Here is an 11,787-nt window from a genome sequence, read left to right on the forward strand (position 1 = left end):
CTCAGGCTAATGATTTTAACCCTAAATGTTTTACCCTAAAATAGTTACAGGTTGTGTTGTTATTCAAAATATTTTGCGATAATTGTAATGCAGTTGCATATCCAAAGCTCACCCCTATCTAGTCCAACACTTGGTACATCACACCGAAAAATTAGGTCAGATGTCTGTTTGCATTGCTCTCCTAAGCGAGCAGAAAATGTGTGTAGAGAGAAAACCTTATTTCACCTTGGTAAAAATACAACCACATCTGTTATGTTAACCTTGGATAACTTATCAGGCACAAACATAGCAGCAAAATGTATGATGCTTGATACTGATTAAATACCTGCTATTTTAGGCACTCTATGATCTTGAAGAATCATCCCAGCCACTGCTGTTGCAGCAGATTTTTCAAATCATAAATAGCTTTGTGCTATGCTTCTCCAAATGCTGATTCTACAAAATGCCGTCTGTTCAGTATAGTAGCACACCATCATCCAAATGGGCCAACACTCTACCATTTTTTGAATCTACTGAACATGAGTCATATAGTCACAGCATAGAACTTGGGTTTTGTTCTATCAGCCTCTCTTCCCTTTCCTTGCAGGTGAACTTTGTCCTGGGCACGGGTCTGCTGTGCCTCTTCACCCAGGCCTTGCTGACAGGCCGAGACCAGGCCCTGCTGATGAAGACCTGGTCTGATCACATTGGCGCCCTCTACGGGAAGATGAAGACTGATAGGGGGCGCTGTTCGGGCTACTTCCTGCAGCAGGCGGAGAAAGATGTGCGTCAGCAGCTGCAGGAGGTCATGCAGAGGCGTTCAGCCCTCGAGGAGGCAGCAGCTGGCATCTTTAAGATCCTGGAGAACAACTACGACTGGCTGCGCTGGGCTGTCATGGTGCACTCTGCCGTGGGGCCCTTGGATGAGGACGGGGGCAGGTCCGGGGGACCACTCTACAGCCCAATCACTTCCTGTCCGTGTTGTCTGAGGCACCCTGCCCTCATGTGGTGGCCTGCTACCGTGACATGCCCAGCTCGCTGGATAAGAGCCGCATCCACCAGCTGATCATGGACCTGGAGTGAAAAATCCCCAACCCGCCTCCAGATGTGTACGCCTCTATCGAGGAGGACCCGGGGAAGGCCCGATGGTACATGGCCTCTCGCATGCTGAAGAAGCTGCAGGAGGGTCTGTGCTCTGCGGTGGACATCCCCGTGGTGCCAGACAATATGGAGATGAAGTGTAACTCCCCCCAAGCATCCTACTACCTGTACGGGTACAAACACAGGCTGGCCTCGGGCACCGTGTGTGTGTTTGGATAAGAGAAAGGGGGTCTGGCTAGGCCTGCGGGCTGAGGCTCAGCTGCTGCAGTGCTACATCTGCTGAGGCTGGACACACATGAATGCACTACTTTTAAAAAACTCCAGATGTTCACAGGCAACTGAAACCATGTTTTCCTCTTTATTTCTGCTGTTTCATACCGGTAGTTTCATAACCAATTTGCCCTTGTATTATGTCTTTTTATCATTTCTTCACAATAAAGGAAATTAGAAAAACAAAAAACAGTTCTAATACTATTTCTTCACAATAAATACATTTTCAAAAACGTTTTTTTTTTTAGCATTACATGTCCCGAAATACACTCTTACTTAAAGCAACAATATCATATACTGTTTTGGATCCACCCAGAGAGGATCTAGAGTATAACTATTAGTAATCCAGACTAAGGGTTGTATGATGCACAGTTTAACAAATAAATAACAATGAAATCTTTATATATATAAAGTATAATACAATTTTAGACCAGTCTACACAATACCAAGTCTGAGCTACACAATACATAAGTGGTCACAAATCCTGGTCATGGAGAGCTCCAGGCTGCACAGGACTAAAACACCTAGTTCTACGAACAGAATAAGATGTGTTAGTGCTGGGCTGGAACATAAGCCTGCACATCCTGTACCTCTCCAGAACCAGGCTTAGTGACCACTACTGTTGATAAATGGCCGCACTGTACTAGAGATGTCGCACATATTCCTTGTCCTGCTGTGAAAACTTTTCCATGTCTCTCCTGATATCAGGGAAGCCCTGTAGAACCATCTGGAAGCGTTCTGAGGACAGGGAGAAGAGCTGGCAGGTGGTCAGAGCTTGAACCGTGGCCAAACGCTTTCCTTTGGTCATGAGGCAGGTCTCTGTAAACCAGTACGGCATAGAACAACACAATATAGATTTATTACACAGCATATCAACTAAGCCCACTGTTCCTTGTCATATCCTGCATAGTCCCAAGAGATGAAATCAGCAAAACAATGTAGAACAGGAGAATAAGAATAACAACTGTGGGGGGTTGGGTCTTTTTCAATTATGTAAGAAAACGGATGGGGGATGAGGTTTGACAATCAGAATTTCTAGATTACCCAATCTCTTGTGTGATGAATAGAATGATAGTCTGAACAAATGAATGAAGGAAAAAATGAATGATGCTGGATTGAGCTACTCGGATCTGAGCCTGACCTCCAAAGTAGTCTCCATCAGCCAGTTCCTGCGAGAAGGAGTCTGTCTCCACCAGGACCTGGCCGTGCTCGATGAAGAACATGCGGTCTCCGGGTGCATTCTGTTGGAAGATGACATCATCCTCTTGGAAGACTTCATGCTGAAACTGGAGGAGAACGGTGTTCAGGAAGTTGACGTCTCGGTTCTGGAACATGGGTACGTTGTTCAGCAGGCTCAAACACATCACTGTCAGAATCTCCTGTATCACACACACAGAGCTTTTTTTCAGATCGTTTCATAATAAAGTTCCACAAATAGAACATTGACAAACAGAAGTTCCACAAATAGACGGGCAGGTCCCACTACTAAACAAAGGTGTGATAACCAAAGGAAACCATAGGTAAGTAGAATGTAGTTACGTACTTCATGTAGTTACGTACTTATACTTATAGTGGTACAATTATGTAACTATTGTATAAGGTCTGTGTAATGTACAGTAGGACCTAAATTGTATAGAATAAAATAGAATAGAATATGATCGACTCAAGTACCTCTCTCAAAGCTGAGGAGACTGAAATTAGAAAGTTCTTTTCGTCAAACCATCTCCCCCCATATCGGGCCCCGTAGTACTTCTGGATTCGAAGTCGAAGGTCGTTAGGAAGCTTCAAGAAGGTCATGTAGTCGTCTAGATGATTCATCTGTGGATTATCAGACGTGGTGGACTTTGAATGATATGCCATGTTATGTTATCGAGTTTGAAGCCGAGTCGTCGGTGTTAAAGCCAAGGCTTTACATTTCCATTATACGTAGTATACCTTATCTTTGTAGGCCTTTGCTGCTTGGTCTACGTTGGTTATGATGGCAGCAGCGTTGGCCACCAGTACAGTGTACATTAGAGCCCCAGACAGCATACTGGTCATGACCACCCACAGCTCCACCTCATCTAGGGAGCAAAACACCCGGTACACACATAAATACAGTGTAAAACTTGGCTATTGAACTCCGGGCACTACAGTCTTGGAATAGCACGGGTCTAATATACTGTATGAGTATATATGAAAGACATGCTCTATTGTGTCAACAGAATATCAACAGGTTATCAGCAGTCCTTACTTGTTGGTGACTCGTTGGAGCCATAGGAAATTTGGATCATATGAGAGAGAGCACGAAACACTCCAAAGGAATACTTCTCACCGACCGTGGCATTCTGGAAAATATCACATTGTTTATATAGGGTGAACTAGCCCTTTAAATGCAGCCAAAACCTTACACGTCTCAGTAGGTGTGGGGCTTACCATCAGCTTCTCTTGTCTGACCCAGCAGTCAGATGGGAACTCCTCCAGCATCGGGACAAAGTACTGGATACAGCCGTTCCAGTGGCACAGCAGAAACATCATCATAAACAAAGACAGTATGCGGAAGAACAGCTGAACATACTCCAAGTTGGCATTTGAAACCTATGGAGAAAGAAACAAAGGCACTCAATTAAAGATGATTGGACTGCAAAGATAATCTAGAAGTAATGTGTACACCAATCAAAGTTATTCTCCTGTCCTTCTTTGTATTCATTTTTAGCCAACTGTATTTGTAGTACAAGGTTTGACTTTGTGGTATTTTCAGCATTGGGAGATGGTAGCATACCAGAACTTACCTTTTCAACTTCATTGAAGAAGCGGACAAGCCTGGAGACTCTGAGGAGCCTGACAAGGCTGATGATTCGGACAAACATGAGGATCCGCACCATTCTACTGGCTTTGGAACCTGAGGTGGAGGTGTCACTGTGGGATTGTAACTCCTGTCACAATAAAATACAGAAATAAAAAAATATTAAAAAAATGTATTGATCTTACAATAGACTGGAACTAATGTATAACAGCGTGATGATGGATTTATCATTACCGCAATTAATAGTATGTAGCCAATTGGGAATGCTGCAATCACATCTGGTATGAACCAACTCTTTAGATAAATCACACGGATCTTTTTGATGTCCAGTATAGCCACCTACGGAATTGAAAAACAGACAGTAGATTTTCAGTTGATTGTTATTAGTGCTTGGCAGCATTCCTCAGACAAATGAATGAATACTTCAACAATGCAACTGAAGCTAAATGTTTGGGGATTCTGGCCAAAATGAAACGAGACAGTGATGCCATCCAGAATGTACGTCAGAAGCTACTAATAGAGAAGTGCATTACTATAAATTTGACAGGGTCGTCAATTGGCCAAACTTTCAGATTAATATTTTACACCAGTTTGGCATGAAATTGAAACAGAATAAGACACAACCTGGTGCTTGATCAGCCTCTTTACATGCGTATTTCCTTATGAAATAAAAAGTGTCCACAGTCATGTTTCATCATGTTTCATCATCTGTGCACAGTGCACTTCAGAACATATTTACTAAGCATCTTGCTCCCCAGTAAAGTTTACGCCTATTATTTTCATGTGAGAATATAACACAAAAGCAACCCTAATCTGTATAAATAGTTATCTCTGAATCGTTATCTTAAAAGAAATTCAATTCGCTCCTGCAAATAACAGCTGCAGGTTTAGCACATGGGCCAGGGTTTCAATTAAGCTGTCCCTTCACATGCACTGAAACGAATACAGAAAGGGCAGATTGGGTTTGCATGCTTGTGGAAAGGGATTATACAACTATCGCAGAGTGGGTCTGGTCTGAAAATAGAGTAAAGTCAGCGCCTCATTACCTCACTGTCCTCAGAGATGATACCCATGCGAAAATTCAGAGCCACATCCATCAGAAACAGAGTGTCTGAGAAGACATTGAAACCTTCCCAGCCCACTCCACTGTACCCGTCTAAGAAAGCTATCTCCATGGGGATCCCAATCAAATTCAGGAATGTGATGGCAACCATACACATGATGTAGTAACTCCTACAAGACACAATAACAAAGGGTATGTACATGATTAAAGTCATGCACACACACATTTCTTAGAATCACTGTTAGAAACACCCTTTAGTGTTTTCTTTGGCATATACCTAAGGTCTTTGCTGTTTTTGTTAACTTTGCTGTGTTGTTCTTTGATAGACAAAAATGCCAAGACCTCCCTTAGGTCTAATTTTGTTGTGTTGTTCTAGGACAGACAAAATGCCAAGGCAGCAAAAACAGTAGCTGGAGAAGAATACCTTATGGGGCTGAATGGGTGGATGACCCAGACTCCACTCTGCAGCTGGCGTATACATTCCTTCTCCACAGCTATCTCGCTGCCGTACACAGATAGAGACTGCCTGTTCAGCTGAGGCAGAAATACAGCTTTCCAACCACAGGTGCTGGCTGTGCGTCTGCCGACAGGGGCTTGGGAGTTTTCCATGCCAGAAGGAGCACACGGTTATTCTGTTCAGCTGACTGCGCTGGCCATCCTTCTCTGGGCTGCTGAAGAGTCGAGTCTAACTTTGCTCTAAACTGACCTGTCTTTTTGGTCACAGGGTAATTTTCCATCACAGCTCCTGTGGACGGGGCTTATTGAGGCGGTGTGGTGGGAGGAGAGCGGCTGCCAGACTTTCCTCTCCCCCTCTCTCTCTCTCTCTCGCTCCCTCATCCTTTCTCTCTCTCTCCCTCCCGGCTCATCAACTATTCAGTATCTCCGCTTCATGCAAGCATGAATCAAGCCCAGTTAAAAGACAAGGCTGGATCACATTAATACTGAATACAATGGGTGGTTTTGAATATCACAATTATTGTCATCTGAACTACACAACTAGCAGGGCACAGGGTGAGGTTTAGTAATGGTAACAGTAGACTATTGAATAATTAAAATAGTAATTTAACCAGGACAATAGTTACATGTTAAAACTATAACAGCAAATTAGTTATAAATTATAGGCTAACAACTTTCTTGTTTTTTATTGGTTTTGGTATTTTAACATATTTTGTGCACACATACTTATCTGGGATGCTATCTCATGGGATCTGTGTATGTCTGTATATTACATTACAATGCTATTTCTTCTGGCTAAGCTCCCAGTAAATGCTTGATGAGGGTCAGATGAGGTCACAGTGTTGTCAGAAATGAAAGCTTACTAGTGTAACCGGTAAAAGGAATGAACTCCTGCCAATCCAATTTAAGTAAAGGTCACACAAGACAAAATTACACTCATTCCAAATAACATGGTCGATATCAATCGACTGGCCTAATGTATTTTTATGCATTCTATTTTTGATGCAACCTGAGTACCACAGGAGGTTGGTGGCACCTTAATAGGGGAGGACTGGCTCGTGGTAATGGCTGGTGCATAATTGGTGGAATGGTATCAAATACATCAAACACATGGTTTCCATGTGTTTGATGCCATTCCCTTACTCCGTTCCAGACATTACTATGAGCCGTCCTCCCCTCAGCAGCCTCCACTGCTGAGTACATCAAAAATGTATTTCAAGACATGCCACATCCAAAGTTACACTGAATTTTCTCGTGTTGGTTTGCCTTTATGAAAAAGTTATTTTAGTATACAAGAAGAATGTTGGATTTTTTTTCACATGCAGTCTTGTTTTAATCTTCCATAACAATATGAATGGATATAGCATTTTCTTCTTCAAATTGTTTTTATTATATTGTCAAAAAAATTCTAAATGTAAGAAATGAATCCACAGTTTACAATATACAGCATACCAGTATCTGTTCATTTTATTTACAAAAAATGTGTAACATTGTTTGGTTCTACATTGTTTTTTAAACTAAGTGTTAGTGAATGGTGTTGTGCGAGGCCCCTTCACTCAGTTATCTCCTCAGTTTTCCCTCTGCATATCTTTAGGTTTGGATTCACTCTGTTGTTGTGCCTCTGAAAAGAAGAAAGGTATATATTCTTTGAATGAAGAGTGAGTGTTACATTTGTTGAGACATAAAGCAGCAGAAGAGGGGCTTTAATGAAGATAAAAGGTTCTCACTCTTTAGGTCCTCTTGGCGCTATTGGGCAGTCATCTCCAGATCTTTCCTGACGTTAGGGAAGGCCTGTAGGACCTACTGGAAGCTGTCTGCGTGCAGGGATAAGAGCTGGCAGATGGTCATAGGTCACACTGTTGCCAAACGCTTCCTTTGGTCAGGAGGCAGATCTTTGTGGGACAGAGACAGACAAAGCAGTGAGTCACTGCAGTCAGACCAGACTTACATTTCAAAGCAGCTGTACCAACTTTAGACCTGGAGAGCTACAGTGTGCAGGCTTTTGTTCCAGACCTGGTTCAGCTAATCATGGTCTTCCTCTATGAAGAAAATGGAACTCTAGAGACAGACACACATGTCCAGGGATCTTCTAATCGGCATGTTTGCATGGGCAGGAGTTTTGGCACCAGGTGGTAAATTGGTTAATAGATCAATAACAAAGAGTGTTCCAAAACTATCTGGCAATAACAGCTAGTTTTCTGTTTTCTCTCCCCACTGAGAACACTCCCAGTCAGTCCTAGCAAAATTATTTATTGATAAAACTATTTTTGTCAATTTTAATGGGAAACTATTACAGTAAGATACTTAATTATTACCCAGAAATGATTTTATACTTATATACAGTACCAGACAAAAGTTTGGACACACCTACTCATTCCAGGGTTGTTCTTTATTTTTACTATTTTTTACATTGTAGAATAATAGTGAAGACATCAAAACTATGAAATAACACACATGGAATCATGTAGTAACCAAAAAAGTGTTCAACAAATCAAAATATATTTTATATTTGAGATTCTTCAAAGTAGCCGCGTTTGCCTTGATGACAGCTTTGCACACTCTTGGCATTCTCTCAACCAGCTTCATGAGGTAGTAAACTGGAATGCATTTAAATTAACAGGTGTGCCTTGTTAAAAGTTAATTTGTGGACAATCAGTTGTGTTGTGATAAGGTAGGGGTGGGTAACAGAAGATACCCCTAGTTGGTAAAAGACCAAGTCCATATTATGGCAAGACCAGTTCAAATAAGCAAAGAGAAACAACAGTCCATCATTACTTTAAGACATGAAGGTCAAGAACTTTGAAAAGTTCACACACGGCTTGTTCGACATTGCAGCCGATAGTGCAGGCAACTACCAACTGACTGATCTACAAATCACCATGCACCGTAAATAACTACTCATTTTTATTTGTAGATCATATTATTTGTCATACCCGTGGTATGATATGTTTTGTCATGTTTTGTCATACCCGTCTGATATAACACGTCTGTCAGCCAATCAGGACTCAGGGCTCGAACCACCCAGTTTATAATAGGGTCATAATACCTACCAGTCAAACAGGGAAATGGTTCGAATAGTTTTTCCAGCTTTCATTTTTCCCAAAGGGGATTTTAGAAACACTTCAAATAAGGGCTGTGTTTTGTGTAGGCTTACCCTGCCGTGACGTTTTGATAATCGTGTAAATCTCTCTTTTATCAATATATTCGGCTGTATTTACCCCCCCAATAATTATGCTATTTAGCTGGTAATGTGGCTATCATAAAGAACTCCAAATACCATGGTGATCTGGACGAGACTGCTGAAGCGACGCAAAGGTTAGAATCTCTGGATTAACAATCTAATGCTAGCTAAAAGTAATAATTAATAAATTGGCAAAATGTCTTTGACAATTCTGTTAACTGTCTTATGCCAGTTTTAAATTGACACAATACCTGTTTAGCAAAGGTCTCAGCAAGAGATGACATGCAGGAGCTTGCAGGGATTTGTAGTCTTGCATTTCTACTTCAATGCCAAGTATCATTTTCAAATATGAGAGTAAATAGAAGCTGAATATATTGATAAAAGTTACCTTGTCTGGGAGAGATTTACATGGTTATCAGAACGTCACGCCATGGTAAGCCTACACAAAACACAGACCTTATTTTAAGTACTACTAAAAGCGCCAATGGGAAAAATGAATGGTGTATAAACGATTGGAACCATTTCCCTGTTTGACCGCTAGGTTTTATGGGTATTAAGACCCCTCCACTGTGCTGCTCTATACAGTTTTGACGCTTTCCAACACAGCCATTGCAGATATAAATGCTATGGACGTGATTCCTCACTCTACATAGCATATTTATATCTGAATTTAACAAAATGTTGCGTCCTGCTGAACGCGATCCAGGTAAAGCATGTATGTGTAGCCGATGTGAAATTGCTAGTTAGTTAGCGTTCGGGCGCGCTAGTGGCGTTTCAATCGGTGACGTCACGTGTTCTGAGACCTTGAAGTAGTGGTTCCCCTTGCCCTGCAGGGGCCGCGGCTTTTGTGGAGCGATGGGTAACGATGCTTCGAGGGTGACTGGTGACTGTTGACGTGTGCAGAGGTTCGCGCCCAGGTCGGGGCGAGGGGACGGACGCAAAGTCTACACTGGCCTAAATTAAATGGCATTTCCTCATTGGAAAATTAAGTCTAAACCATTCCACAATATTTGTGCATGAGAAAACGTCAACACCACATATTGGAATTCCATTTGGGATATTTATACAATTCAATTCAATTTGTTGCAGCTCGGAAATTAAAACTACATGTCCCAGAAACTTAGCGCAGCCATTTAAAGACATGCCTGGTTCAACCATGTTGTATAAGGAAGGACAGAGTAGGACATACGTGAATCGGAGTCGCTGTGCAAGAGGGCTTACCAGCTAGTTAAGTATGTTACATAAAGTATTATTTCCACTAGTGTGCTGTTCGTTAATAAACGTTGTGGGAGAACTGTAAGAGTTTTCAGTATGAGTGATATTTTTCCAACATCTAGCTAACAGTAGTTGTTAGCTGGTCGGCTATAGCTAGCATCCCGGACGTGTGTTTTATAAGCCAGAGCCCATTCTTTCACAGGTTGGATGGTTTGGGGTTTCCTAGCAAAGAGCTAACTTAGTTGGCTATGATTTTGGCATTTTAACTTCAACGTGATATTATAGCTAGATAGTTAATCTAACACAAACTGACAGCTACTATAGGAAAGTGTTAGTATTGAGTTAATAGCTCTAGCTACAATGTTGCCATCAAATTGGGAGCTACTATAATATATTTAGGAATATTAATAATGCATGTATCAGTATCCCCTCGTGCAAAGAGACTCGTTACGTTGTTCCCCGTTTATTGTCCCCAATTTTCACTTTCTTACAGCCAGAAAAATGTCCACCATATCTGCTGCCAGCGTCGAGCCCGTTGCAATTGAGGGCACGGAGAAGAAACCAATGAAACCTTGTTGTGCGTGCCCAGAGACGAAGAAAGTTAGGGATGCGTGGTATGTTTACAATTTCTTTGAACTTGAATTGCATTCTTGTAAAGTGAAGGTATTTCGTGAACTCTTTGTTTTTGGAGTATGCAGTTGCTGATGACCATTTCCTATGTTTCAGCATAATTGAGAAGGGTGAAGAAAGTTGCACAGATCTCATCGAGGCACATAAGGATTGTATGAGGGCGCTTGGATTCAAGATTTAATATAACTTTATATAATGAGTCATTGGTAAGTGTCATGCCCTGGAGCAGAACTCTCATTAATTTAGCCTCTTGTGTTGTGAAAAGAACATTATGTCCTAGATGCAGCTCATTGCAATAGGAGTGGGTGTGGCACTTGAGGGAGGTATGTATTGAATTTGCTTGTCTGGTTTATCATGGATCCTCCAGTGGTTTTACTTGTATGCTGCAGTTCAGCTTTGCAGTGACCCAATGACTGCAGACCTGTCTTTTGCATGTTTTTCACTGTCCTCTGTAGGGTCATGTTACCCTTTGTCTTTTCTGCTAAAGTTGATCAAACTGCTGATGTGAACGACTGCTGTTGTGTTTATTATTTATGGATGGCAGCAAAGAACTTTTGGTGTTGGTGCAGTACTTGTTTCTCTGGGATTGACTTGAAGGAGGTCCCGTGAAGCTCAGTTGTTGGAGCATGGTGCTTGCAACGCCAGGGTTGTGGGTTCGATTCCCACAGGGACCAATATGGAAGGGGGAAAAAAGTGTGAATGTATGCACTCACTACTGTATGATGCTCTTAGCGTCTGCTAAATGACTTAAATGTAAATTATATAAATGATGCTTGCATCAGGATTGGGGACAGGTGTGTGTATATTACCATTGTTTTTCAATATTCTGATCAGTATTCATTTTTATTTCTGTTAAAGTTGACACTAATGTTCTCCTCTTGCAGTGTTGTTGCTGGCTGGCTGTCTTATAAAGGGACCTGGGATATTCCTCGTGTTTTTATTTATACCTCAACATGAAAGGAAGATGTGATCGCTGCACAGATGGTCATGATGGAAGATATGTTCCACTGAGTGATGTGTTTTTTAATGCTCTGAATTTCAGAATTATGTGAATGTTGTTCTGCTGATTTGAGTGACATAAATATCCTATGCAATTTGACTCGAGTA

The 11,787-nt window shown here is 41.6% G+C and overlaps 2 protein-coding genes across 2 annotated transcripts; one reads left to right on the plus strand and one right to left on the minus strand.

Moving 5' to 3' along the window:
• Positions 1-1,952: 1,952 nt before the first annotated feature.
• Positions 1,953-5,953, minus strand: LOC139406112 (potassium/sodium hyperpolarization-activated cyclic nucleotide-gated channel 1-like). The gene is made up of 10 exons (XM_071148587.1): positions 5,623-5,953; positions 5,182-5,368; positions 4,370-4,474; positions 4,122-4,265; positions 3,766-3,927; positions 3,584-3,677; positions 3,286-3,413; positions 3,022-3,168; positions 2,492-2,729; positions 1,953-2,169 (listed from the first exon to the last, which is right to left on the minus strand). The coding sequence occupies exons 1-10, from the start codon at positions 5,805-5,807 to the stop codon at positions 1,994-1,996; spliced, it is 1,566 nt and encodes a 521-aa protein (XP_071004688.1). The 5' UTR covers positions 5,808-5,953; the 3' UTR covers positions 1,953-1,993.
• A 3,995-nt stretch (positions 5,954-9,948) lies between these two features.
• On the plus strand, positions 9,949-11,779 carry LOC139403630 (cytochrome c oxidase copper chaperone-like). Its single transcript, XM_071146970.1, has 4 exons — positions 9,949-10,067; positions 10,544-10,664; positions 10,777-10,886; positions 11,565-11,779. The coding sequence occupies exons 2-3, from the start codon at positions 10,552-10,554 to the stop codon at positions 10,859-10,861; spliced, it is 198 nt and encodes a 65-aa protein (XP_071003071.1). The 5' UTR covers positions 9,949-10,067; positions 10,544-10,551; the 3' UTR covers positions 10,862-10,886; positions 11,565-11,779.
• Positions 11,780-11,787: the final 8 nt, after the last annotated feature.

The sequence above is a fragment of the Oncorhynchus clarkii genome, chromosome 3 (genome assembly GCF_045791955.1).
Source record: "Oncorhynchus clarkii lewisi isolate Uvic-CL-2024 chromosome 3, UVic_Ocla_1.0, whole genome shotgun sequence".
In the NCBI taxonomy this organism is placed as follows: Eukaryota; Metazoa; Chordata; class Actinopteri; order Salmoniformes; family Salmonidae; genus Oncorhynchus; species Oncorhynchus clarkii.

Bases quoted from the DNA above. Each gene is read 5' to 3' on its own strand.
- LOC139406112 (XM_071148587.1), bottom strand. From the start codon at position 5,807: ATGGAAAACTCCCAAGCCCCTGTCGGCAGACGCACAGCCAGCACCTGT. The intron at 4,266-4,369 runs GTAATGATAAAT...TTATTGTGACAG, and splicing joins GCTACATACTATTAATTGCG to GAGTTACAATCCCACAGTGA. The intron at 3,169-3,285 runs GTATACTACGTA...GATAATCCACAG, and splicing joins CAAAGGCCTACAAAGATAAG to ATGAATCATCTAGACGACTA.
- LOC139403630 (XM_071146970.1), top strand. From the start codon at position 10,552: ATGTCCACCATATCTGCTGCCAGCGTCGAGCCCGTTGCAATTGAGGGC. The intron at 10,665-10,776 runs GTATGTTTACAA...CCTATGTTTCAG, and splicing joins AAGAAAGTTAGGGATGCGTG to CATAATTGAGAAGGGTGAAG.